The sequence below is a fragment of the Anas acuta genome, chromosome Z, assembly GCF_963932015.1.
Source record: "Anas acuta chromosome Z, bAnaAcu1.1, whole genome shotgun sequence".
Taxonomy (NCBI): Eukaryota; Metazoa; Chordata; class Aves; order Anseriformes; family Anatidae; genus Anas; species Anas acuta.
Window position 1 is genome coordinate 4,207,659 of NC_089017.1, and position 27,542 is coordinate 4,235,200.

General features: G+C 39.3%; 1 protein-coding gene across 5 annotated transcripts in view; it reads right to left on the reverse strand.

Moving 5' to 3' along the window:
- Window positions 1–4,843: 4,843 nt before the first annotated feature.
- Window positions 4,844–27,542, reverse strand: part of LOC137847972 (ubiquitin-associated protein 2-like) — a 41,048-nt gene continuing 18,349 nt past the window's right edge. For all 5 annotated transcript variants that reach the window (XM_068666719.1, XM_068666721.1, XM_068666720.1 and 2 more), the window contains exons 2-8: window positions 25,269–25,408; window positions 21,432–21,509; window positions 19,723–19,833; window positions 16,015–16,168; window positions 14,303–14,380; window positions 6,171–6,225; window positions 4,844–4,997 (exon numbers count right to left, since the gene is read on the reverse strand). In XM_068666719.1, coding sequence (XP_068522820.1) covers window positions 4,859–4,997; window positions 6,171–6,225; window positions 14,303–14,380; window positions 16,015–16,168; window positions 19,723–19,833; window positions 21,432–21,509; window positions 25,269–25,367 — 714 coding nt within the window. In that variant the 5' untranslated portion in view covers window positions 25,368–25,408 and the 3' untranslated portion in view covers window positions 4,844–4,858. The remainder of the gene's footprint in view (window positions 4,998–6,170; window positions 6,226–14,302; window positions 14,381–16,014; window positions 16,169–19,722; window positions 19,834–21,431; window positions 21,510–25,268; window positions 25,409–27,542) is intronic.

The following is a 27,542-nucleotide window of genomic DNA, read 5'->3' on the forward strand; positions in this document are numbered from 1 at the left end:
GGACATCTAGAAAGGAGGCAAAGCCTCATGAACAGGACTCTAGAGAGAGTTTTTCTTCTCCCTCTCCTGGCCAGCACATGACCCTTTCCTCTGATATTTCTTCTTTATAGAAATTCATCCCCTCTTTGCCCTACTTGGATTTATTTCACGTTACACAGAGCAAGGACCATCTCTGCAGCAGACACACCTTGCAATTTGTGCCAGAGCTGCCCAAGGGAGCTCAGAACCTGGTAAAACAAAGAAATAAAAGCCTCAGGCAAACCATGCCTGAGCCCCTTGCGTTCCTCACCACACCTTTTGGAGACTGGAGCTGTTTGGAATAACACTGGGACATTTTCCTAACACTCCATGTGAACTTTTATCCATTGCTTCTACTCACGACTACACTTCTGTGCATTCACTCCTTTCCAACACTGAACACAACCCTTCACTCTTTTATTAGTTGACCCAGGCTAAGTTCATCATTGTCACTTATTAACACATTGCCTTACAAAAATCAATCCTTCCAACGTCAGGTGTTTTATTGCTCTTCTCTGACTTAAATCCCCACTGCTAACAGCTTCCTGCTATTGACAGGCTTCTAAGTCTGATCTTGCCACAAGTCTAACAATTTCCTTTTTGTCCATAATCCACCCTGGTGTTATTGTAGCTCCATAAATTCTCTTCCCAACCTTTACCCCCATGCTTTGTGAAGTATTACTGTTTAACGGTTCTGTTTTCCACTGAAATTATGCTTTGTGTTTTCAAGGATCCTTGTCTATCAGCTTCAATATACACTCCCATGTCTGACTGTTTTGTGTTTTCTTCTGCAAAAAAGATCAATTTCAGAAAGTCATAAAGCCAATCAGAAGTATAAAATATGGCTTTGGTACAGCTTCAAATATTTTCCTCCAATTCCTCACTTCCTGCCACTTCTCCCTCCCCCCCCTTTTTTATTCGGCCCTATGTATTTGCCCCAAAATTATTTTATTTTGGTCTATCTCAAATATTAATAAAGTATTAATAAATATATGAGTATTAATAAATATACTAATCCTTTTCTTCTGGGTTACATCCACATCTTCAAATGATCTGAGTGATTCCTTTAAGTGTTCCTTCTGACTCCTACAGCAGTCCTAAGGAAACAGCTTCCATGAGACTTCCAAGCTACCCATTTCCCTTCTTCCCATTGGACAGATACACTAGAATTTAGTTTCTTTCTTTCTTGGTTGTCATTCTTCACTTTCAGAGTCATTTTAAGCTGCTTATAACCAAGGTGGTATGAATAAAGTTTTTCTGTGAAATTTATGAAACACTACCAAAGCTAAGGTAACAGTAAATTACCAGAATAAAATATCCATTGTTTATAGTCTACTCTGAAAAGTGAGCACCTCCATCCTAATTTATTTTTTAAGAACTGGTGCAATTTGTTGTTCAAGATCTCCCATTGCCTTGAACAAACAGAAAAAAAAAGGTAAGAAAATGAAAACTCAGCATGCCTCATGCCTCTAAGAAAGCATCAGTTGAATTGTTCAAGTCTAACCCCTTTTGGATAAAACTTGGTCATTTTGTTTCCCTCTACCCGTCCCTTCCCTTTGTTTTTCTGTAGAACATTACTTCTATAAGAACTAGGATGCTGAATTATTTGGAATAGTTACACAAAAACATTATAAACCATTAGGATTTGCCTTTTATTCTCTATTTCAACTATTAACACTAAGTTTTACTACCAAAGAGACAGCTAGCTGTTCTACAGAACTACAAAACAATGCCTCCAAAAAACCCTCTCACTCAGGCTGCTGCAATTCCTCCAGCATCAGCAATGATTCAGGGTACGAGGTTCTAGAGCACTTTGGAAGCACACATGGAAGCAACAACATTTCTGGAACAAATTGTTTGTTTGTTTTTAATGGATTTTTTTTTTTTTTAAGTTAATCCTCTCCCAGCATTGGCTTAAAGAGGAAATACTTTGTAAATATTCATCCTCCAAGTTTAAGTTCTCTGTGGAGCTGTCTTCAGAAAACATTTTAATATTCAAAACTGGCTCAGCGTCTCCACGTAGTTGCCCACTATATGCTTTTTGCTGGAATTGCAAGCAAAAGACACTATGGGACTGGGTAATAAGAAATAAAGAAGGATTTCCACTCTGCCTTTTCCCTGTTTATACTGTTATGACATTCACCAGCCTACTGCAGGCTTTACAGCTCTCCATGCATACACTCGTCCTCTGGTTCATGTCTAGCATCTTCACATGACTCTTTACTGGGACTTCTGATCTGTAACTAACATAAAAGCACTGTAAATTAAAAGGAACTAAAAAACCCTAAACCCTAAAACCCTAGTAGGTATGTTGAACAAGCCAAATAACAGCTCAACTCTGTACAACCTGCTTCCTGCCCCGCACCTTGTCTGCGGCTCCTTCCCCTCTCCTCTCTTCCTTCCCAGCACTCCCACTTCTGCTTGAAAACTGCTGCCCCAGCTGCAACCTCCTCTTTAACCACCCTCAAGATGCTTTCCAGCACAAGGTTGAAAGCCCTCTCCTCTCAGGTAAAACTAAGTTACTCAATTTTAAACCTACTCTTAATAAAAAAAAAAAAATGGGGAGGAGGTGTATACATCAGATTATTTTCTGACATTCCTAGCACTTGTCTGAAGAAGAAACAACAAAATAAAATTCTCTGCCTATACTGATATGTACACACAGGCATTTTGACTTTGTTCTGTCAGTTACAGTGCCTTTGCACTGAAAGTTAAAGAAGATTAGCAGCAGAAAGGTATTTGGCATCCATAAAGAACATTCACAGTCATCTACTTCAGATTTCCACTCACTAAATTATTGCACAGGAAACTCCCTACATTGACAAACACCCCTATATTGCAGGAAACCCCCTACACTCATACACCTAAGAGCCAACTAGGCCAAGAAAACCTCTCCTCACAGTCCCCAACATCCCATACATGCCTTAAGTTGCTTCACTGAAATCCGATGCAATTCTTGCTGACATGCATAGGGCCTAACAGCAAAAATGGACATGGCATCAAAAAACAAGTTCCACACACACACGCAGGCTGGCGTGCTTTCAATCTCCACTATTTCCTTAGCAGCAAACCCCTTGTGTGGACTCATTCACACTCTCCTGGGGATCTGTTCAGCTGCATCCACTCACTCATGGGCAGAATTTTTCCATTACTGAAGACTGAGGAGATGCCCACAAAAGGGAGAGGTTGCAGGCAGGTGGCATACAAAGGCTACAAGCTCACAGGGAGGGTCACCACCATTCAGGCTCACTTGGGAAGCAGAACACAAGCCGAAGTCTTTTATAAACCACAGCCTCCTAACTGTGATCATTAATAAATAACCAGGGAATTTTCTACCTCTGCTCCAGCCTCCTCATGCCTTTCTTGCCTGTCTTTAGTCAGACAACCTTATTGCTTCCATTCATTAAACCTTATTGCTTCGATTATGTTTGTGACAACGTATCTTGTCCTCCACTACCATACAGCAAGCATCAGCATTCTTAAGGGTATTTTTTAACTGCCTTTGTAACTCCTTACCTGATAAACATATTTGAAAAACTAACATGAGTGAAAGTAAAAGGCATGCTCCTGTTTATGCTACACCACCAAATCTTTTAAAATGCAATTTCCTGGAAAGATGCCCTATTTCGCAAAAGAGCTCCCCATCCAATGATCATTAATGTCCTCAGTGCCACTCTCCCACATTGGTCTGCCAGGAAGCAGCTCTCGAGTGACAAGACAGCTGTCTAATAAGACTGCCTGAACGCTGAGCCTCTTACTGCCTTGTCCAGTTACGTGATAAGTGGCTTTTATGAAGTTTAGAAAGCTGCACCTCAAGGGGCTCACTGCAGTGCTCCACCAAGCACACACTGGCCTCCAGTATCAGTCTTTTCCTTCCACACTTGACAGAGGTTGTGAAAAAAAATCTTCTCAGCTGGCTTCAGTAATGAAAGGATCAGAAGAGTCACTCTTTACTGGGGCTTTAAAAACAAAAAGTCTCTCCTGTCAGCCAGTGTTTTCCAAGTGTGGATAATAACATACATGAATTTCTCCATCATGGCACAGCCTTCCCTTGGTCTTCATCTCCTGCCACAGGCTACAAGAAGCAACAATCTTGTTTTTCCACGTCACAAACAGGTCATATTCTTCATTTCTGAATCACCATGATATGACTGTGAAGTGGTTCCTTTCCAGACCGTCTTGTCTCTTGCTTTTAGCCAGGAGTGCACACTTCATAGAGCAACATACAGCTGCCTCTATCTTCAGAGAGGCAGACTGCTCTTCTGGCTTCTGTTCAAGTGCCTACTCATGTTTTAGTTAATAATTCTCTTCGAAGGTGCCAGATCTTGGAACTCTCCTCTATCCCAGAAACTCACATGCTCAAGTTCCTATGTTGTACATCGTATGTTGTACAGGCAGAGCTTCCACAGACATCTCAGTGTCACAAAGTAGATTTATATTTATCAATAGTTTTTTCCTTTTTCTTCTACTTAGATATTCAGATCCTACTGCTCAATGCCTGTGAACTAATCATTTTCAGTGGCACTTGCAACCTTAACTACAATTAGGTGAAATCTTAAGCAGCACTTAAGATTCTTTACATACAAGGTTCTTCCAATAACTCTTCCAATCACCCTTTGTCTCTCAAGGGATTGTTAGTGATAAAACAAAAGATTGCAAATTGCCTTGCCCTGAATTTAACTGGAGAGTCATGTGGGCTACAGCACCTGCTCTACAATTTAGCAGCAGCAAAGCTACAAAAATGAACTACTGTCTGTGCCACATGAGATGTATTCACATTTTCACAAGGTAGCTGAACACTAACAGAACAGTTATTTTAACTGCAATTTGCTACAGGTCTTCATTCCAATCCTTCCACTTCTGGAAGCATCTTACCAGTTCCATCATCTGCATCATTCTGACCAGTCTCCCAAATCTCTGATTTTGTCCCAAAGCCATCAGTGGCAGAAGACTCCGTATAGTCTGCAGGGTTAAATGTCCTAGAGTTTTAAAAGTTAAGAAATGGAAGAGAACACATGGGTCATTCATTGAACAAAAAGTGCCATCATTTTTAGCTGAAGTTGTATTAGATTTAACATCTTGATTTCCACAAATATTTATCTTGATCATTTTGGTTTCCAAAGAATTTTTTCCTCTATGAGCAGACATGGATAAAAAAGGGAGAAAAGAGAAAAGGAAGAAGAAAAAAAAGCAAGGAAACTGTAGAGAAACCGAACCAGAACAAGAATTCCTGAAAATGCAGTTAACAGCATACCTACTCCTCCCCATCCTCTAAAGCATTAGATTATAACGCTTCATAATGCTTTATTATAATGCTTTAGCTCTAAGCCTTTCTCAGATGATAGTTTCTTGGTGGCTGACTGATAAGTAACCAGTATCATATAATTTCAGAGTACCACACTTGTGCAGACAGCAGTCAGAACATCAGTAAGATTTCAGAATGCACTCCTGACACCAAGGCCAAAAACACAGATGCAGATAACAGGTGAAAGATTACAGAAGAACCTCCTTTCAGTTCATCATATGGACTGTGAACAAGAAGGATTATTAGAGAAGTAGAATTAGCCTTCTGTTCACCACGACATCACCAATGTTACATGAATGTCATTTAGGGCAAACACTGGCAGTAATGGAGGCTTGATTCTCTGAATCAAGTTATTCTGTCAAAAAAAAGAATCTTTAGAACTACTGAGTAACTACCGTTGATTGTTTTCAGGTACATGCATGCCCAAACAGTGAAAGCATGAAACCTCAAAAACAGGAGAGCGCTTATAATCACTTGTCTTCCTATTTTTATTTAGGACTCACACATTCCACTGAAACAAATACCTTTTCCAATGTACCTAGGACAATAAGCACCACACAGCACTTTGAGCCTCCTAGGCACTATGTGGCTCTTACTGATAGGTACAAATGGGTTTTTCCAAGTTTGATACATTAACATCAAGTGAACTTAGATTAGGGTTCTACAGACGTGTCCAGTCAAACACTGATTTAAGACAAAAATAATCCAGATATTAACTAACAGATCTATGAATTTTTGCATCTGTAGTGATTTATCATACATAAAGCAATATTAATACATACAGTGGCAAACAGTGTTGCCACTGAGTTTGATCCTCCCCGAAATCTGTGCTCTGCATGTTTCTTACCCCATGCCTTGGGCTGAAAACCTCCCCGCTCCTCTCCCTCTGCCACGTCCAAACCCTAGGAGAGAAAACACCGTTTAACAGCAACAGCAGAGAAGGAGCCAGTCACTAGTCTGTCACATTAGAAAATATTATGATCGAAGCAAACTACCACAGAAAAAATATATCCTTCCCAAATTTTCTCACAGGAGAATGTTTCCCTAGCATATGCAAGTCATGCTGCATGTTTCAGTAGGACTTCCATTCTTTGCTGGCTTTTCCGTAACTAGAGAAGTAGCTCAAAGTTCTAACAAAAGGACTTACCTAAAGCCTCATCCCAAATGAGGCTGCCATTGCCAAATCAGTCGCCATTGTTCAAAAATTAGTCTCTAATTTCTCACTCTTGCTTACACAGCTCTCATAGCCCAGCCCTCATGCATGGTCTGGTCTCTCCAGAAATTTCTTGTCATTCCTTGTTGGTGACAAGAACATTTAAGTACACCATTTATTTCCTTCTTTCCATCGGCCTCCCTTGCCCACCTCTACCTTCTTGCACTTTCTCCTACCTGCAAACACATTTCCTTGCCCCTTACTCATAGTCACTGACATGATGATTACTCAGTTCAGATTACTCACACAACTCCCATTATCACCCACAAAAGTTTGTTTCTATTCAAACAACAAAAATTTGTTGTCCCACATTTTGATTCCAGTCTCAGTTCACAAGCTTCTTATTCCAGTCAATGGCTTTATTTTTGCATGCAGCATAGTGCCAACAAGGCATTAGATTTTATTACTTAAACGCCCATACCGTACAGCTCTACATAAACCCCTAGAAAGTCATTTCTTACAGGTAGTATCTTCTACAATGATTCTATTTTTATGCCTTTTTTAGGATATTAATATCTGAGGCCTATCCAGTTGTGTTTGTTTTTTTTTTTTTTCAGAATGACTGTGATTGTTTCATATTACAAGGACAGGAGCAGGTCAAGAACTGCAGACTAAGAACAAAGCGATATCTATTTTAATGACAAAATTATGCAGTAATTACAAGTCTGCAAGCAACTATAAGTTTACCAGAATACAAATATTATAATCTTAAGTCAGTGATGCACTGGTTCTCCAAACATCAGAATTACCTAGGATAGGCAGCTTGAATTTGGATCAAAATTACCCCTTATTTTCAGGGGACCATTTAAAATAAGTTAGAACAGTAGCTCCAGGACATGGTAAAACCAGTTCAGGAAGCTCCTTTTCTAATGACTTTCCTTTCCCTCTGCTCACCACTCATTCTCCCCCTTGGCCTAGTTCACTGTGCAAGTTTTGAAAGACATTTCTGGTTATTTAAAATGTTTGCTACCTACATTTTTAAGGACTTCTCAGAAGCATCAAGATACCAGGACAGCTTTATCCACGTTTTGTCAGAAAACGTTTACCCATACTCTACACAAGATACTGGTAGCTACAGGGAAGATGTGAAAATCTGCAGAAGAAGGATTTCCATCTAGGCACACATGGCATTTTTGTGGGACAGGAACACAGAGGTGAAGTCTGGGGAGCTGGTCCATGGCATTAAGTGGTCACAGCACTCAGACCCATGAAGACAGAAACCACTGCAGCATTTATTAATGGAGCACAGAACAGAGGCCAACATGTTTTTGGAAAAGCTCAGCTATGAAACAGATGAGGAGCTGCAAAACACAAACAGCCAAGCAGCAATGTTTGACTGAGGCAGACATCAGATACAGAGATATCAGCTAGAATAGCTGGCATGAAAGGAAGTAACGCTTTCCCAGCCTCTCAAGTTCAAAAATCCCAAAGACCAACCTTAGTATATAGCAGAAGATGGTTGTAGCAACTGAGGCGTATGTAAGATGCTGTATCAGCACCTGCACAATAAATTACCAGCTAAAAGCAACAATAAGAATCTCTAACTTTAAAGTACTTTGTATATGAAGGAAATCACACTGTTTACGAAGATACAAGTCTTAGACTACTAGCCAGCAAAGATCTGTCTGTATCAGATCACTTGGGAAGCTAATCCTGAACTTGAACCTCAGTGGGTTCCCTTAACTTCACAAAACTGTGTCAATGCTTTTTATCGAAACAAAAATTCATTAAAACTTTACCAAACGTAAATAAAACCATACCAATGAAGACTAAATGGAAGCATCAAACCTTTAGGGTTACAGGAAACAGTGAATTCGAAGTTAGAAAAGATACTTATGGAGAACTAATTCAAAATATGGGACAGCGAGTACACACCAGTGAAAGACTAACTCAGCTCGGATGTGGTCTCATATATCATAGTCATTAATGCAAGATGCCCACGGGAAGTGCTGATACTCTCTTTGACACAACCAGGTCACTAAAATATTCTTAAATTCTCATGCTAAGAAAGTTACTTCTCACAGCTGCCAAAATTAAAACATGGCCTTAAAATACTTAGAAGGCGCTATTTAACAATACAGAGAAGTTACAGTTATGAAGGAACTGTGAATTTCCATCATGTATTTGCAAGCTTTTCATGCTTTTTAACGGTGACTAAAAGGTCTGTGAGCAAACAGCGCTTCACACTGCAATTCAGCAACACAAATCCCAAGCATGCAGTTTCATAGCAGCTTAAACCCATTTAAATGAGAACTACTACAACAGAAGCCATCCTCACCTGTGATCCCAAGCTGTCATCTCTCTTGCACAGACAGATTTGCAAATACAACCACTGACCACAAAATGACCATCAGAAAATAAAACGATTAGGTCATTGTTGGATCAGCTTTCTGAACCAGATCCCTGCTTGTTCAATGCCAGAAAAGCAGTCACCTTCACACAGGTGTCAGTGAAGATCAGGTAGACCTGTCATCCCCAGCTACCATGCTGCCTCCCCATTTTTTTCTTTTTTTGGCTTGGTTAGTTTTAAACTTAATCAATTTCCAACTGCATCAGGGGACAGACTGGATTAATTCCTCCCAGCAGTAATTCCAATTTACACTGGCAGAAAGGTTTAACACAAAGAAGATATGGTTTCAATTATAATGGTCAATGTTTCCAAAAGCTTTTTTTTCCCCCCTCTGGTAACTATCATCTATTCTTCTATCAACATTTTTAATCTACCCACAAAGAGAACAAGTGACTTGGCAGTAGCTCATTATATCTTCCACTAAGATTACAGGAATAGATTTTCTTACAATCAATCAGCACATTAAACACAAAAGCAACAACAAGTAAAGAATAATATTACTACTCTATCTCATGTAAACGCTTATAAAACTTCTTCATTCCTTTCCACTTGGATCTACAAACAACAGGCTAAAACATCAAGGCAACATTGCTTACTCATTTCTGTTCCAGGAAACCAAGAGTGGGGAACTACGTTTAAAGTCAATTCCGATTAACATTCCTGCTACTGCCCTATCCAATGTCATAACTTTAAGTGATGAAATATTTAAAACATTTTGTTTTAACATTTTAACTCTGTTCAACTGCTTGTTGTTTCCTTTATGCTCTCCAGCACATCTCAGTCAACTAGGTTCACAATGGCATCACCTGGTCACTTTACAGTTAATTTCTTGCATGCATTCCAGTAAAGAAAGCAGTCGTATCCAGGCAGGTGGGGAGATCTTCTGCTTCCAGTAAAACACACTGGGAGTTCAAAACTCCCATAATCACAAAACGAGCGTTAACTCTGATACTTCCCTACACGGGAAGAATGGTTCAGCTCACTCAGAGCTTCTTACCCAAAACAAATGTACACTGAAAGTGTCCACAAGATGAATGTGTAGTCCCACAGGCTGAATGGAACTATCCCATTAATTTAATAGCCTACTTTATAGAAAAAATAGTTTACAGCCTTAAATCCTTCCAAGTGAACACACATACTCTATTTCAAAACTAAGATTTTCACACTGACAAGTTTAAATAAGACAAAAATATTATCAAGGTTAAGAAAGAGGCCTAAGAATAGCTGAAAGGGAAAGGAAACAGACTGGAAGAGCAGGTAATACTGAAGAGCTGTGTTTATGTCAGACTACAGAGTAGTTGGACAGCCCAAACCCATGTTCAGGAAACACACAGCCAGCCAATCTCCAGTGGAAGATGAGATAACAGAGGCCTAAGCCCTATGAATAGATAAAGCTAAGCATATAAAAAGCTCATATTCTGTGTACTTCATGCTACCAAAATAAACACCGATGTTCTAGGTAATAATTCAAATCATTTTTCTTATTAGTCATCATAAAGCTAGGAGCATCACATCAGTTTTATATACTGCATGTGCTCTAATAACGATCTTTAAAAGGAAGTGCAGAAAACTTTCAACTCCAAATTTGCATCAAAAGAAAAAAGTAACTTATGTTAAAGTTCTGGTTAATCTCTTTAAAAAATATGTAAGCTCAAAAAAAAATACATAATGCTAACTACAGCAAAACTAAACAGACTTCAAACTGTGACCTTCAGAAGGTCTGCTCTGCATTCATGTTTTAGAAAAACAACATCCTTACTAGTTCTGGCAAAGCAAATCCAAAACATGTTCTGTGCCAACTGTGCTAAGCTTTTAAAACAAGAAAATGTTTAGACATGCAATTCTGGTTACAGAAGCTCATTTTCTTCCCCATCACCTATTTTTTAGTTTTAAAAATTAAGGAAAAAAAGAGATCAACAATTTAGACTGGTCTGATATTTACAAAAAGGATACACTGCTCTATTTTCTTACATAGCCAGTAAATGTTTGAAAGGTTCCTTGTCAAGTACTTTAAGTCCAAAATTAAAACCTCATGTTTTCCCTTTTCACTTTTATTTCTGTGCTGCTAGAATGAATTTGTTGTTGGTCTCCACATTTTTGCTATATGCACATTGGTCTGGAAGAATGAAAAGGAAGGGAATTTAGGAACAGAATTGAAGTGACAAATCCACTTTGACTTTGCAAATGAGGTGAGTTGTTACACATGAATCTAACAATTTCCATGCTGAATGAAGCCAAAAAGTTCATCTATCTATGATATTGTCATTGGCTGAGGTCAATGTCTGTGGAAACATATAAGAGCTGAAACCACACCACCATTCCTCTGGACACAGTCCTGATCTACAGCCATTTGTGGTTCAGACACTTCCTGAGCCATACAATTTACGTAATTCACCAGCCTCATTCATTGGGCATTGTTTATCATTTTGGTTTGTTTTTTGTTGTTGTTTTGTTTTTCCTGTGGTTCTTTTTTTTTTTGAATACATTTGGTCAAAACTTCCCATATATAAATTTTCAGAATCCACAAGACCTTAAGTAAAGAGTTCCTCAGGTTAACTTCATATATGAAACCACTTCCTGAAGTTCATTCTGATCCTGTAACTTACTGTTTTAATACCCCATCACTCTCATATTTGCATGAGTAATTAATTCATCTCCCCACAGAACTTTTGCTAGAAACTTTACAGATCTCTACCATAACCCTTTTCTTTTGCAGCCTGCAAAGTCCTACTCCGCTTGTTCCTCACATACCATAAAGGCAATCTCCCCAGTACCCTTCAAAGCCTTTTTTCTTGTTCTACCACTCCCTTTTCAACATGGGGTGGAAGAGGGGGAAAACCAGACCTGCACTTAAAGCTGAACATGTGGGAATAGTACAAACAGCAACATGAAGTTTTATGCCTGTACAGTTCTTTACTTTATATAGCACTGCAGCTGACTGAAACACAAATAAAGGGAATCTTTCAAGAACCAAGAGTTTTGAAGATATAACCATCAAATATAACCATTTGGATACAATTATCAATCACCATTATAATTTTTTTTTTTTACAGCGAAATTAAGCTCATTCAATAAATCTAGCTGTAGAAAGATAGGTTTTTAACGTCGCCTTCCCATCTAAGTTCCTTGACTCCGCAAATCAAAGTTTACACACAGTTTAGCAAGCACAGATTAACAGCTGAGAAGCAGAGCAATTCCAGCTGGGATGTGTCCCAAATCGCATCCTGCAGCACACTTTGCTTTCTCTTAATCACTCAGTAATGCATATCTACTTCAAATCACTGCTCTCCTGTGTTCCAGCAACCAGCACTGTTTATATGCTGTCTACCTACTACCCTTTAGAGTTGCAAAGAATGTCACAGTCCTTAACAGAAGATCTACTGCACATGCTAATGCCTAATGCATTAAAGCTGAATTCTCAGAATCAAGCTTCACTTTTTTCTTCCCCCAATAGATAGTACACTATCACCACAGAATCCATCCCACTTCTGCTTGTTTCAGTGCATGTCACTTCTTAAAATTAGGTTTTTCTACAATGAACCAGTAATGCGATGGCCCAGCAAATCTTCCCCTAGAAAGCAGCCAGTAAGATAATTCCAGCCTGAGAAGGTACCTTAAAATAGCTAGAGTGCGTTGTTTGGATATTAGCTGACCCCTAATTTTGTATATGTTGCCTAGATTCCTACACACAAATTGCATGAAACTTTTCTAAAAAGAGGGCTCTGTTGTGATTACCAATCTGTTTACTTTTAGCTGAAGTACTTTATCCCCAAATCTGACTATTTTGTGTAACAGCAAATAAAGACTCCTGAATAGAACAGCAAGAAGATTTTTTTTTTAATATCTACTAATAACCAAAGAAAGAAGGTCATGCATCCTTGAAATACTAAGTGAATTACACAGCTTTATGTAATTCCTGCCGATTTCAAGGGCTTGCATTATAAAATTAAATTAGGTATAATACACACACTTGTAATATAATGATCCTGAGGCCATTCAAAGGATTTATCACAGACAATTGAGGAGACTTCATCAGGACACTTGTTAACATGAACATAGAGTCTAAGTATTCAGTAGATACAGACACACTGTATACAGTAACTCAGTGAACAGAAATTGGTTTAAGTTGTTCCTGTTTCTTCAGTCAGGTATGTCAGTTTGATACTGATGATTTAAGTGCCATGTGATGATTTAAGGCTTGAGACATGACAGTATGTCTTCATCTGGAGAACTACAGAGTTGGCAATGAACATAATGAATTGTTCATAAAACAAATCAAAAATAGACAGAACTTGAATATAACCTCTGAGTTCCACCCAACAACTTAAAAAATCCTACCTTTTTATTTACAACTTGTATAAAGAATTATTTTATAGAGCAAATACTTAAAGCCTCAAGTTCCACCTATGACGCTATATGCCACACCCTCCCCTGCAAAGCTACCTCTGCACAAGCCATTTCATGCCTGCTAATTACATGCACAACCAAGTCACTCAAAACCCTCTGGAAGCTACACGTCTTTGCATTTTTCCACTCCTTCAAGATACAGATTTGGAGACAATGAAGTTGGATGGGCCAGTCACTGAATGCCTTGTTACCGGATATTCCAAAGAGAAGAGTCCTTCTGAAGGTAGAAACATTTTTCTGCAACTCAGACATTACTAAGTTTGTTTGCCCTGCTGTGCACTTTATCAGTTTAACTTCACACCCATCTCTCAGTACAACCCCAGGTTACCCATTTCCCTTCCTCTCTTGCTTCAAGAAAAACAAGCTTCTTTGCACTCAAATCCCATGAAAATCCAAACAAACTATGCATCCCTTGATTCCACACCAAGTCTATTGCCAACATCTTCCCTCTCTTCTTCAGGGCATGCAATTCTACCTACTCCACAGCTCTCCTCATCAACAACTTCATGCCAAACTTCTCTCACCAAAAAGCCTCCAAGGTGGCTAGTGTTCTCTGACAGGGTACCAAAAACAGAACACAAACCTAACAACAGGATCCACACCAAAGAAATGGCACAAACACACATCAAATCAGGAGCTCCACAGATGGAATCTTGTACTCTCCTGCTGCCAAGGTACATCTTGAGGAGCCCAGTGCACTCCAACCCCCAGGCTGGCATTATTCAATCTGGGAAAACAGCTCTCAGAAGCAAGAGCACACCAGCCTACCACACAAAAATATGGTAAAATAATTGATACCAGTCACCTTTAAGTCATTCTAAGATCACAAATAGAAAGGATTATGGGGGGTGGCAAGTACCTAAATTAAAGGTGGTTGAAGTGCTTATGGAATCAAAGGATAACCAAATGCTTAAGCTTTTTAATTGAACACATAAAGGGTGTCGGGGGGAATTCCATTTCAGGAAATGAAATCAGGGCCAGTCCCCCACCAATGCCACCACCATCTCACCTCTCCCACGGCCACGTTTTCCACGGTCTGAAGGCCTGTCTCCTTGATTGTTGTCCACTCCATTCTCTTCAGCTCTAACTGTGGAGAAAAGACAGCTTAAGCAAAAATTTAGAGACTCATACATAAGACAATATAGCCATCTGCTTAAATTGAATCCCAACACGGAAAGGTAAGATTTTCGGAGTGGCATTGTCAAAATATCTGTCACTGCTCTTCTTTGCAGGCCTAGCCGCAAGCAAGTTGCTTACTTGGAATTTGACAATTAAAAAGGGAAAATATCAAATAAGAGAGAAACATATCAGACGCTTTTTTTTTTTTTGACATGCAGTGTTTTGCAGCCTACGTTATTATATTAATTATAATCTCACCTCTCTAAATTGGGAATAAATGAATTGCCTCAAACTTCACTTTCTTGATGTGTTAGTTGGCAACAGTGAAAGAATAAGGAATAACCAAGAACACCAGATCTCCTGTCTGCCAGTGTCACATCCCTCCGCAGCCAGAACTTAACTCTCCTCTGTATTTAAGTCAGCGAAGGATGATGACAGAAGGCTAGGTGTTTGAAAAGCACTGCAATTTCTACTTCATGGTAAACTGCTGAGTAGGTATTCTGAAAGATGGCTGGCTCCCTGAAGAAAAAAGACGACTGTCCACTTAAAACACTGCTGAGTATTTTGTACTGCACAGTTTGTCCTAATAGCAGCAACAAAACCATTAACGCATGCATAAAAAGGTGGAAAGGAAACATCAAGATCTGGTAACCATCTGAAAATCTTTACTTTCAGTTTAGGAAAGAAACAAGCAGCATATAGTTCTGGCAAAAATCTTGCCTCTGACTTTCATTTTTGATGTTACTCTAATCTAACAGAGCTTCACAATGCCTTCAATGGCAAAATGTTTTAAAATATTCCAATAATTTAAAAAGTCTGCTAATATTGTAAATATTTTCCCCACTTCTAAAGGAAAAGTATTGTGTTTTTTTCATCTCCCTCCATTCTCTGCTCATTTATCAGTGCTGTTGATGGCTCTTATAGGCAATACGCGCAGCTTACACATTGCTGATAAAACTTACAAGAAAAAGGTTATGTAATGGTAATTTAATGTGATACTACTGAATTCGGAAAATATTAGTCCTTCTTTACACAAGGTCCTATTGCACCTATGCAAACTGTAGCCTTTACTTTTTAACGTTTCAGTTCACAAAGCACTTTCTCTATTGTAGTAACTCACCTGTGGCTGAGTTACATCAGTAATACTTGTTAGAGATTAATAATGATCCCAGTCTTTTCGTTCCCCTTATGAGAAGATGAGAACATCTTCACGTTCTCCCTCTCATAAAAGGAGATGCAGTCAAAGCGGGGTATTTTTTTCATTAGAAGAAACAAAAAAGTGTACCAGCTGTGCAGTGAAATACTTGCTCTCAAGCAGTCTTACAAAGACTCAATTATAAAACTTAAATAAAGAAAACATTAGGTACAAGATTAATAAATCAAAAAAGGAACTTAAACTTAGTTCTCTGAAAAATAGAAGCACAGACCATCCCAAAACTAAGTCATCAAGATCAAGCATACCTGTCATGTAAACAAGTTATAACCACTTAGGCACTGAGCTATAACTCTTGATGTTTTTATTCCATTAAGCATTTGCTCTCAACCAGCTGCACCTGCAAGAAAAATGCCTGAAGCTTTTAAAAATGAACCCCCTGTACGTACACTCTCGGCCACGGCTGCCTCCTCTTCCCCGTCTGTTGGAACTTCCCCGTCCACGACTCACTTCTCTGTCCCCTCGTTTTTCTCTGTTCTCTTTGTTTTCTGAACTTTCTTTTCCAAGGCTTTTCTTCTTTCCCCCTACAGTCTCCCAAGAAGTCTATTTGGATAGAATAGAATTAGAAACAAAAATCAAAAAGGAAGAAGCTTCTCTGTATACTTCTGCCTCTCACCCCGCCAGGTCATGGGGAAAAAAACATGTATTTATATAATACCACACCAGTAATACCTCCGTAAATCTAGCAAGGGAGCAAACATAGAGCTATCTTTTCTTACAAGGAAATGAAAAAATATCTTCCAAGCATCGTTTAACAAGACACTGATGTGAAGAAGTACATGGTCTACGGAAAAAAGTTATCCAGACATACTCAAGCTCAAGCAGCAAGAGACAGAACAGCAGACTAAGAATTTGAGAAAACTGGGGGCATAAGACAAAAAAATCCATTTACAGCTACAGCTCATCACATTGAGCAAAATTCAAGAAATACTATGACTAAACAAGACAGAGTACCAAGGTACAAACAGATCTCAGCTTTAACATAAAAATCCAACCCCAAAATAAACTCACAAATAATATCAACTCCATATGAGCATCTGTAGGAGTTGAAAACAAAATGACTAAAATACTTGCTAAGAATAGCACAGCAACTCATTATGCAATTGCATGGTTAGTCTATTGAGCCATAGTTGCAAAGCAAAGAAGAAAGGTATTATTTGTAAACCATTAAGATGGCAGATGCCTTTAATGTCTCCACCTCTAGGAGCTTATAGTCTGGATAAGGTATTCAAGCACGAAAACTGCATATGCAGATAAGGTGCCGTCAACTGTGAAGCACTAGATAAAGCCCATGGCTTCACAACAGGCATCAAAAAAAGGTTGGCTATCAGTAATTTGGGTCCTGTGATCTCTTCTCAATTCAGACAACAGCAACTTAAAAGCCCTCTCAAGGTAGGCAGTGACCAGCTAATCCAAACTGTCTAGAATTAAAAAAAAATAAAAACGTTACTGAACAAACAGGTAGGCAAAGCAGTTTGCTAGTATAAACTCAATGTTTTAGTGTCTTGTCTGAGAGATTAAGTACTAAAAGAGAATGGTTATTAATTTTTTGTAGAGGTACAGGTGAGAAAGAAGCTCAAGTCAGTTTTCAATTCCATCTCTGGTATTGAAGACTACACTGCCATAAGACAACTTGGCTAAAGCAGAGATGGTGCTGATTAGGAGAACAAAACTACTTGTTTAAGCAATGTCACATTATTTGTATGACAGAAAACTTGGTCTCCTCCAGTAACTATCACCCAGCTTCACATGGCACAGCCTGTGTAACTGCATTGCACGCTAAGACCCTCCAAGGGTTTCAGAGATACTTTGAAGGACAATAAATAACTGCACTGACAAGTTAAAAAACAAATCTAGATGGTTCAGAATGCACTGTTTTGCTAATGGGTGTGGTGCCAAGTGATCTTCAGTTGTTTTAAGAAATCTCCAAAAACAGATGATTCCACAAATCTTAAAGAGACTGTTGTAAGCCTCTTTACTGGTATTTCGATCATATTAAGAACTATGAAAGCATCAGATCCACGCTTTACCACAAGGAAGAATTTCAGACAACTATAAGGATTTCAAGATTTATGAAGTTATTTACTATTATCTATATAAGGAGAAAAATCAGTATCATGTGGAAGAAAACTTTGAGAAGTTAGGAATAGCACTGTCTCTGGACATGGGTATGCATCATAGACCATCAAAACCTTTGCAAACTACAATTTCAGTTGAGGATTCCTGAGGCAACCCGAATTACAGTTGAGGACCTAGCCCATGAAAATATGTAACAGAACCCTTCTCGCTGCCCTGATCTTGGGATGTAGGCGGAAAAGGAATCTGAAGGGTTACCCCTTTAATCCACCTTCACAAGTTTTAGAAACTAAAACACGGTTGGGCATAAAATGGCTCTTACTCCTGTAGGAAGCTAAATGAACACAAGTCCTGGGCAAAGAAGCATGCCCTTCTCTACTCTCCTCCAAAGCCAGACTATCACAACAGTTGCAACTGAAAAGTCTTTAAATGAGAGTACAAAGCCTTAAGGATCACAGCGTTAAAAAAAAAAAAAAGCTGGCGGAGCATCAAAGAAATTATAAATAGACTCCATAGCCATTACTCCCTGCTTTTCTAATTCCTCAAACTAGATAGATACATATTCTTCCATATGAGGTAAAAAAAAAAATACATAGTGCATCAAAGCCAAGTGAAGCTAGAAAGAGATTCAGGAATCTGCATTCAGAACAAGTATTACATCTGCTTCCAACTTTATACCAAATCAATTGTGAAGTTGTTTTGAAGTATAATGGCCTCACAATGAACCCTTCAAGTTGGAGGTCCATACTTCCATAAGGAATGTGCCTTCACACACTGATGTAGACCTTTCTAATTAATATTTTCCTCCTTCCTCATTAAGCCCTTCATGTTCTCTGTATCTGAGTTGCATTTTCTATACTGAGAACAATGGGTTCAGAGGGACTTGCCAACACAGCAGAACATGGATATGTTGTTGGCTTTTACTGATGGATGAGTTCAGAGAGTTTCTTCCATGTCATGATCACTTATAACAGTCTGCTGAAGTAAGAAAGCATTTAACATTCTCTTCAACCAGAAAACTATTGTCAACTAGAAGATAAATACAAGAGAACACAAAAATGGATAGCACATTGCCAATATAGATTTAATCCAGGTGAGATTCTCTCTTATCCTATCAACTTACCCACTCACTTGGCATTACACACTTCTGTGCTTAATAAGAAAGTCCCCTTGGTTAGAATGGTACGTGGCCTAGATTTGGGGGTAGGGGGGTTTGTTTCCTAAGCAATAAAACACATCCTGATAAATCACAGGAAGTACTGAACATTTGACAGTAAAGTAAGGAAGTCCAGGCTTTTTTCTCAATTTATGAGATAGAGAGACTATTTGACTGTCTCAGATAAGCTGTTAGAAGTCCTTCCAGCAAGAACTTCAACCACAATTTCCTGAAAACTCTCGGGATAAAAAACATGCTATGAAACCTTAACATTGTTCCTATATACACAGTTCAATTTCCTCTTTCACTTTCTCCATAAAGTAAGCCTAATGAGCAACGCAACAACAGAAGCAACTACTTTCTGTATTCTCTTGTGCCACTCTTAGTTTTTGATGCATCTTTCAGATGTGGAAACCTCCTCCACCCTCAATACTTGCAATGGGTACCTACAAAATTTACATGATTTCAAGTATACGCCTTCCTTTTTAGGTTTACAAAGATTTCCCTTTGTGGAACACGGTATCACCTCCGGTCTCAGGATTGTGGAGGTGCTACAGAGTAACTGCAAACAGGTCAGCAGAACACAGGACAATGCCCCACTGAGCTCTGCTGCACAGAAAATAGTAGCTCGTCTACAAAAGCTGGACGACTCTATAGGAGACCAGCAGAACACCCACAACATTTTCAAGTTTCAGCTCTTATGCACAAGACAGAGAAGCTTCCCTGGTGCCCATTTCCTCCAGAAAAATTTCAGTGGAGACATGGAAATCAAAAGCTTCTTAAATATGACTTTCCCAATCATTTTCTCAGCGTAGGTAGCCACAACAAAAAATAAGAGCAGTTTAATAGAGAAGTAAAACCTTACCGTGTCTGAACTTCCTTCCAGCAGTATGTTGATAGCTCTGTTCACATCCCCATTACAGTCGTGTAATGCCACTATGCACTCATCCTGGTTTTTCCCCGTCACCTCCATAAGCTGGCAGCAAAAGTCACATGTTAAAATATCCAAAGTATCATCGTAAGAGATTTGAAGAAAGATTCATCATAGATTTGAAGAAAGTATGCAGCTATGTGTCAGAGCAATCCAAAATCCTAAATAAAGTTATCTACATTTCACAGATCTGCTTAGGGTTCAGGTAAGAAGCAGGATTATACAGAAGTTTAAATAGTAATGAAGAAAACACCCTCTTGCACTTTTTTCCTTTATGTCTACAGTTGCAAGCAAATGCCGTCACCCTAGAGATACCTGTATGCGGGTAAAGACACCAGAAACCAGGACAGCTCCACTATCTCTCCACTTTATCTCACTGTGTGAGCACAACCATAAAATAAACTGTGGTAGAGAACAGATCCACCTGGAAAAACATCCAGACTGAGAAAGAGGTTAACTTCTCCAGTCAGCTCAGTTCCTTCAATCCGTTGTAGCATAAGACCACACAAACAGGCTATGTGATGACTGCTTAAGGAGAGCTGGTACTGAGCTATGCTTTGTGGGCCTGCAGTACACAACCTGAGGAGGGGGGAATGGATATAAACAGCCTGTCAGGGGGCATACAGTACCCCCACACAGAAAAAAAAGAACACGAGCTAGAAATATGTATGTACATGTGAAATGTTGTACATTTCCTAAGCAGAATTTAACTCTTATCATTCATCCAGCCGACAGAGCTACAGGCACTATTGTTTGAGGTCCCTTTGCTTCAGGATATATAGGACTTCTAGTGCAGCAACAAAACAGGTTTATAAACAAGAACAAAGAGCAGTTAACAGTGACTGATAGGTTTTAAAAAGGGAAGGAAATCGAGAAATCTGCCTCTGCTGTGTCAACGCGTTCACAATAACTCTTCTCTCCTTCTGAGTGCGTTCCTACATTCTACATGAGTTGTGACATGCTCACTAAGATAAAAACACCAATACCCTGAGCAGAACAGGTAGCTGAATCCTCAGTACTGCTTGAATTAATGACCTCAGCTCTAACAGCATAGTGGAAGCCTGAATATATATATCCAAAGCTCAGCATGATAGAGGAAATGGTGTGAGATTTCATTTTCACAGTGTAATTCTACCATTTTCATATACAGATCTGGGAGGTCAGGTTAAGAAAACTACACACCACACACCAATTCACCTTTAAGCTATGACTAGATTTTTACTTTTCCTGAAAAACAGCCAATGTTTTAGTAAACTCCGTTTACACAGGTGACAAATTTCTCCCCTGTGCATGTACATGCAGGCAAGCTGAATGCACTCTTTATTCTAAAGATCATTAAGTATTAGGAACGTATTAGAGATACAGAATCTGCAAGAGACATCAGCACAGATGATTTTTGGCTGAACGGCTCATCTACAAAGGACAATACACTAGTTTAACTACGCAGCCAGAGCTGAATTACCACACAATGTCTTATAAACAGAATTTTACAATGCAATAAGAGCACCTTTTCCTAGCTAAACTAATGTAGGTCCAAAAAAGATTTCATCTAAAATCAGAAACAGTCACTAACTCTGAAATGTAAGCCACCGTAGAGACACCTTAGTGCAAGGCATGGGAAGTCTGTACAGTTAGAAACATACTTGTTTCACTTTATCTTCAAAATCTGCGTCGTTCTTATCGTAGATCATCTGAGCAAGGCGAATCTGTTCTGCTGTTGCCTGAAAAAAAATGCAAACATCCAATAAAGTTCATAAAAAGTAACAATATCCTTTTAAGAATATCTCCTGGTATCACTGTCTTCTCTCCAGTTTCTTGAAGAGAACCAACACAACAAGCACTGACGTGCTACAGGGAAAGGATTAACACTTCCTCTTCTACATTCATTTTACATTAAAATAAGTTTACTGGAACAGAAGCAATTTCAACACTTGGCTTTGATGCTTGAACCACAGTTACAGGCCATTACATAGATAACTACGTAATAAAATGAAATTTACTATGGAAGTCTATGTTTTGATACTCCTGTATTTAGTAACTACCACTCCAGAGTTAAAGTTTTATGATAAAAAATGATATTTTTTCTAAATTAACCTCATCTCTGATGATGCCCACTCGCATCATCTCCCATATCTCTACCAAGAACATGACCATAGATTTATGAGCGCTTAAGAAGAAGACAGGGTTGCACTTCAAGACTCTGCCTGTGAACAGCTGCGCTAATACTTGCCTCTGAATATTAGTAAAGGATCTTGCTATTTATGATATATTTGGTGCCTCTGTACCACTTCTGGACCACAAAACCACACTCACAACTTCTCCAGAAGTTGTCAGACTAAAATGGATGGATGCAGGAAAACATCATAAATCCTAATATATTATGGTTGCCCCACAAAGAAAGCAACTCAATACCAACTAATGTCTCAGCAGATACAGCTACTCTTCATAGCATGGCATTTGCAGTCCACTTGAACTGGATTCCCATGAAAATGCCAAAGATAACTATATGTTACATGATCCTGAACCTAATCTGATTTCTGCTCAAATAGAAAAGATGTCTGTCTCTTGCTGGAGAAGGCTGATATTGAAGAGCCAAGACACAAAATGTGCGTTCATGTGCTGCAAAATACTTCTTCATTAACAAAGGGACCCCTTCATCCACTGAAATTTCTTGAATAAAAGAATTCATCCCAGGCAGCTGGTTGAACCTCACCTTTCAGAGTATCACTTCAGAGAATACCAACATGTTCTGAGCCTCAGGAGTTTGACTCAGCCCCACACTGCTCTGCTGTTGGAGTTTACCACAAATACAAGCTCTGGAGAAGGTCGCCAAGTGCAAACACTGAGAAGAGTCTAAAAATTACTCCACCATACACCATCAGCTGCTTATTTGCTGAGAAGTTACTGCAGCTGTCCCAGTTCCTTGAGGGAAGTGACATTTGCCATGCTGAGAGGCAATGTTCCAAGACAATTAGTGTTCGTAACAGAGTTAAGCACGCCGCGCTATTTCACATTTCCCAAGTAGCATGCTGACAGCTCCCCACGTCAGCTGGTAACACAGAGAGACTACCCTGGAGTTCCCAGCTCCAAGCCCTGTGCTACCCAGCGCACTGCACTGCCATGGCAACCTCACAGCCCTGCACAAAGAAACCCTTGCTTGGTGTCTTGCTACAAAGAGGAAATGTCCATCACATTTAGGACTCACACCTTACTGCATCCTTTTGCTCAGTCTCCTCAGGCCCAATGTAATTTTTAAACTCAAGACATTTCCTTTACAGATATCCAGAGAAGAAAAATTCAGACAATGTAATTTCTGTACAGACATGACCGCATGTTTGATCAGAAACAGCCATTAAGATTCATTTATTGACTTTTTTTTTTTTTTAAGTCCACATTAGACAGAAATACACCGATTTTATAACTATATGAAATGCCTGACAATATCATCAATTTTTCTGTGTAAGCAGAAAGCTTGGAAACTTGCTAATATTTATGCCAGTGGACTACACCCATACAGAACTGAATATCCAAAACAAAAACAAAGATGTTTTTATTGCACAAACACCAAATCATTGTCACAAGAAGTTGTCCCACCCCAGCAACCAGATGTGCTTTGCTTTTTAAGGAATCATCTTTATAAGACTTCATTAACCTATAAAATAGTGTAAAACTTTACTCAACCTTGTAAGATACACTATCTTTGCAGTGTTAGGGAAGGTTACTTTCAATTAACACCTTAGAACTCCCAGAAAACAGAAACACACAAAACACAAAATTAAATGATAGTAATAGGCCCAGATCTGATAATAAATGGTGTATTTATTATCCAGATGCAAAGGAAAATATCTGCAGTGTAATTTCTTAAATAACTGAAATTATGATCAATGGGATACACCATTGAAATCTCCATTTGGGAAAGCAACATTCTTCTAGCTTCAGAAATCAGTGGTGATTAAACAATATTACATATTTCTGTTGATCTCTAAAGCTTGACTAAGCAGGAAGGCCCATCTGATCTCTAAAGAATAAAACGTATGGTGCTGTAAAACATAAATGCTGTGTATTAAATAGCCATCTTTTCCACTGAAAAGACCAAATCAGTATTCATTATGCAAGAAGTAGAAATAACGGATGAACAAAATGCAGAAAACGCTCAGTAAGACCAACTGTCTAAAACCACTCAATCACAGGTCGGAAAGGTTCTCCAGTAATCCTCAACACAACCTCCCACTGAGGGCAGGTCCCATCAGGGGAGTTGCCTGGGGCCAGTCAGAGATCCCACCACCTCTCTAATCCTCATTCCACTATTTGACTACCTTCACAGTAAACTTTTTTCACGTAATAGCTGGAATTTCCAGTGTTCCAACTTGTGCCATTGCTCATCAGATCCCACAGACTTGTTCACCTGTGGGTTCCTTAGATGTCCTCAAACCTGGTCTTCTGCTACAGAGGGTGGAACTTCGTTCCCCTCCTTGATGATATCCCAATTATCTTCCCAGGATGTGTCCCCCTGCTTATGCATTTCTTTTTTTGTGCTTTAGTTTGGTTAGGAGGTCAACCTGCTCACTACGCTCTTGCTGCCTTACTTTTTACTAAAAACAAATTCATCTTCACCTATTGAAAACCACTTTCTAAATGCACACATCAGTATGAATCACCAGTAAGCAAAACATTGCAATTCATGGAGATGAGGGCTTGAGCTCAAATAATTAATACTGTATAAAACAGGAAGGAAGCCTCTCCACGTTAAAGATCAGTCTGGAAAACAATAAAAGACACCATTTCCCAGGAGAGCACCTCTGGACTGATGCATTCTCTGCCAGCAGAGAACTGAGGCAATTCTTGAACTGAGTCCAATTTTGGAGAAGTAGAGAATAATGAGTTGCCAGAAGCAGAAACATTTTGCACTCTCTGTAAGCTAGAGAAGTACACAACTTAACTACTCTGCTGCTGAAAATCAAGACAATGAGCTAATCTCAGATACTCAAAAATACTTTTAGTCCACTGATGATCTTCACTTCGCTTTCTGTGAAGACGCTGCACAAAAAGTGTAAGATTCTGTGACTTGCAGATAGGCTGAATCATGCTGTGGAACGCAGCATGTATCTGATAAAGCTACTCCCACCCACCCAAATGCCTGTATCAACCAGAAACCTTTTATCATCATGAGAATAGCATACAGAGGAGAAAATCTGAGGACACCAGGGTCACAGAACAAAAATCCTGAGACAAGCATAGGCACAGAATTCCTCACTGATGGGAAGTACTGCTGAAAAACACTATGGTCATTTAGAGACACAAATACAGGAACAATTTAAGGCTGTGGAAGATTACTAAGCAATTAAAGTGAGATGTCAAACATACTCTTCCAAACTAAGTCTCTAATTCTATCTTTTCTTATTTTTTACTGTCTTGTGGAAGAGGTGCATATCATTACATGCTTACTTTGAATTCAAAGATGATTATACAGTGGCACGTACCTGTACTACTTGTTTCTGTTGTTGTATTGGCTGCGTGGTTGAAATTTGCATTTTGTCCCGAGTGCCCCGGGTACGTTCACTGCCCACCGAAGTCATCATATACAGTATATACAAAACAATGTATGTACAAAATAGAAAATCTGAAAGAGAAAGAAGAACATGAGTTAAGGCATGGCTCTGATTCAATACATAACATACAACCGCAATAGCTTCAGCTTTACTTGTCTTTACCAGGAATTCTGGTAAAGGCAAGATTCCTGAGAACGCAGCTTAAAAATATTGGATTTATCACAGTCTTCAAAGTAAGAGGAGGGAACAGAGTGGATAAAAAGCATTCTTATCGGTTGACAGTGGTCTGTATAGATCTGGGAGATGCAGTCTGCAAGTACAGACTTTTCCATGTCTTTAACACAGACTTTTCTATCTGCTACTCTGCTGGGATTCCAGTTCCAGTTGTAGGACTCCGTCACTTTCTATGGTCTCTCCTGTCCTGTTTTGATGCCTGAAATTTCATCACACTTGTACCCACTCAAAACACTAATGTAAACATCATATTCACAAACCAGACTGTTCTCCTCTTCCCTATCATTAAATCTTTCCTACACGTATAAGGAGGTCACTGCCAACACCCACTCGACTCCTCATCCCTCATTTGTAAGAGAAATGCTGATCCTTGCCTTTAAATCCAGGTTCCATAGACAGCGTTAGTTTTCTGTTCTCCCTCATACTCAAAGAAACCATATACCAAACTACCTGTTACTCTGCTTTAAATGTACTTTTGTTGTACATGTTCAAAAAGAAAACCCAACCCCCCTACACACACACACATGAGTGCTATCTTGTCTGTGGCAGTCAGCTTTCACTTCAGTTCATCTTCCATCACTAGAAACACTCAGAAAAAAATAAATTTCTTACTCTTCTGTGTTTGTATGGCACCTGACACAGAACTACCTGATGAATACATGGCTATTAGCAGCTCTGGTAACTCAACACAGATCTCAGAACAGTCATGATCAACCACCCGGTTTCTGTCCCCATGACACTGGGAAGTAAAACTGCAAATTTATGGAACGAAAGACAATCTGCAAGTGGTGCCACCCGGGCAGAAGAAGCACAAAGCTGCAGAGTCCTTTTTCTGCCCCTCCAGCACACAACCTGGCAGAGCAAATTGCTCTGGCACAAATTTGGTATTGCCAAACTCAAGGTAAGATAATGCTCGGATGAAAACTGAGCAAACCACTATGACTGCATGGATGAGGATGCGTTTGGTACCAAACAGGTCACCAGCCTTCAAAAGTAGTATGTATCCAAAAAATAGTTGCAACAAGCTGTCACTGTTCAAACACTAACCCCCAGTGCTCAAGAGCCTCAGAGATATCCAAAAGACAATTAACCCTGTTGTGATCTTCAGTTTAGAAATACATTTTGGTTGACCAAAATTGATCCCAATACTGATTTTTTTTTTATGTGATAGTTAAAGCATTCAATAGAGCCTGAGGAGAAAGTCTATTTCCATGAACTCTTACATATTTAACAAGGCCTGCCTTTACCAGGAACTGACCGTAGTATGATCTGAACAGGAACACAGTGTTTCTCCAGCTTCATGAATACATTCACCAAAGCCAAGCTGTTTCGCAGTCCCTTCGGGTGGTCTACCTTGGGCGTCTGCGAAAGGCCCGAACAAACAGGCCTTGGGAGCACCGCGTATAGACAGCGAGGCACGGTCAAAGGGGGGAAACCCAAGCTCCTGACAGTGTTCCACAGAAAAGAAAATATTAAGCAGCTGTGGAGACACTCCGAACAACGAGTTCGACTTTCTGCCCATGGCTGTCCACTGATATTTTAAACATGTTACAGACTGTCCTCTGAGTCAGCAGCAACAACCACTTTCCCTGCGTTCATATCTGCTTGGTAAGCAATGCTGACTGGACTTCCAGTGCCTTAAGGCTGATTTAACGTTGTGTACGCTAAAGATGACCTTTGGTTTTCTTTGAGGGTCAGTTTTGTTTGTTTTTAAAATCAGTCTGCTCATTACAGTTTGAATCTAGCAAAAGTGAGAATGAGACAACCCCCCTGAAGAGAGAATATGACAGCAAGCACTAACCTCTCCAAAAGCCAAGCCAACATTTCCAAATATGATTGTATGCAATCAGAACACTAAGTTCTGCTGAAAAATTCTAACTCCACTGGGTCTAAATTTGTTCATCACTTCTGAATAAGTCACATTTATATAGACTGTGGTACCTAGAACTTCTAACATACTTCAAACACTAA